This window comes from Nanorana parkeri, unplaced genomic scaffold, assembly GCF_000935625.1.
Source record: "Nanorana parkeri isolate BGI_ZX_2015 unplaced genomic scaffold, ASM93562v1 scaffold4284, whole genome shotgun sequence".
NCBI classification, from domain to species: domain Eukaryota; kingdom Metazoa; phylum Chordata; class Amphibia; order Anura; family Dicroglossidae; genus Nanorana; species Nanorana parkeri.
Window position 1 is genome coordinate 2,361 of NW_017310547.1, and position 711 is coordinate 3,071.

At 60.3% G+C, this 711-nt stretch overlaps 1 protein-coding gene across 1 annotated transcript in view; it reads left to right on the plus strand.

The window, feature by feature from the left end:
* PGAP2 (post-GPI attachment to proteins 2) overlaps positions 1–442 on the plus strand; it is a 2,253-nt gene extending 1,811 nt beyond the window's left edge. The window contains exons 3-4 of the mRNA XM_018575621.1: positions 53–161; positions 292–442. Coding sequence (XP_018431123.1) covers positions 53–161; positions 292–422 — 240 coding nt within the window. The 3' untranslated portion in view covers positions 423–442. The remainder of the gene's footprint in view (positions 1–52; positions 162–291) is intronic.
* The last annotated feature ends 269 nt before the right edge of the window (positions 443–711 follow it).

A 711-nucleotide genomic window follows, 5' to 3' on the forward strand; every position in this document is an offset into this window, starting at 1 on the left:
GGTGACTCCGGGGCCCTGGCGGGTGACACGTTCTCCTCTCTGTGTCCCCCAGGAACGGAGGTCGTATGACTACAAGAAGCGTCTCTTCCTCTTCAATCTTCTGACGTTTCTGATCTCCATCTTGTTCTTCATCCGACACAACGTGTACTGCGAGGCCGGAGGTAGGTGACAGCGCACAACTGGGGGGGGGTCCTGCGTGTGTGTGGGCACAGTTATGAGAGGCTCCTGCATGGGCGTGGTCAGGGGCCCCTCATGCAGTGGCACTTACCCTAGTCTCCGCCTCCTCCGCAGTGTACACCGTCTTCGCCTTCCTGGAGTACCTGGTGGTCCTCTCTAATATGGGATTCCACATGACGGCGCGCTGGGACTTCGGCAACAAAGAACTTCTCGTCTGCTCCCCGGAGGAGGACAAACGTATCTAAGGGGCGGGGCCCAGATCGTACATGCCACTCCCACCAGTGGCCCCGCCCTCAGCGCTGAACCTCGTCACTGCTGTGAAGTCTTCAAGAAACCATCAGACAGAAGACGTTGTGTGTGTGAAGACCAATGAGACGGCCCCACCACACCCCGGGGGCCCCTTGTAGACCAATGAGACGGTCCCACCACACCCCGGGGGCCCCTTGTAGATCAGTGAGACGGTCCCACCACACCCCGGGGGCCCCTTGTAGACCAATGAGACGGTCCCACCACACCCCGGGGGCCCCTTGTAGA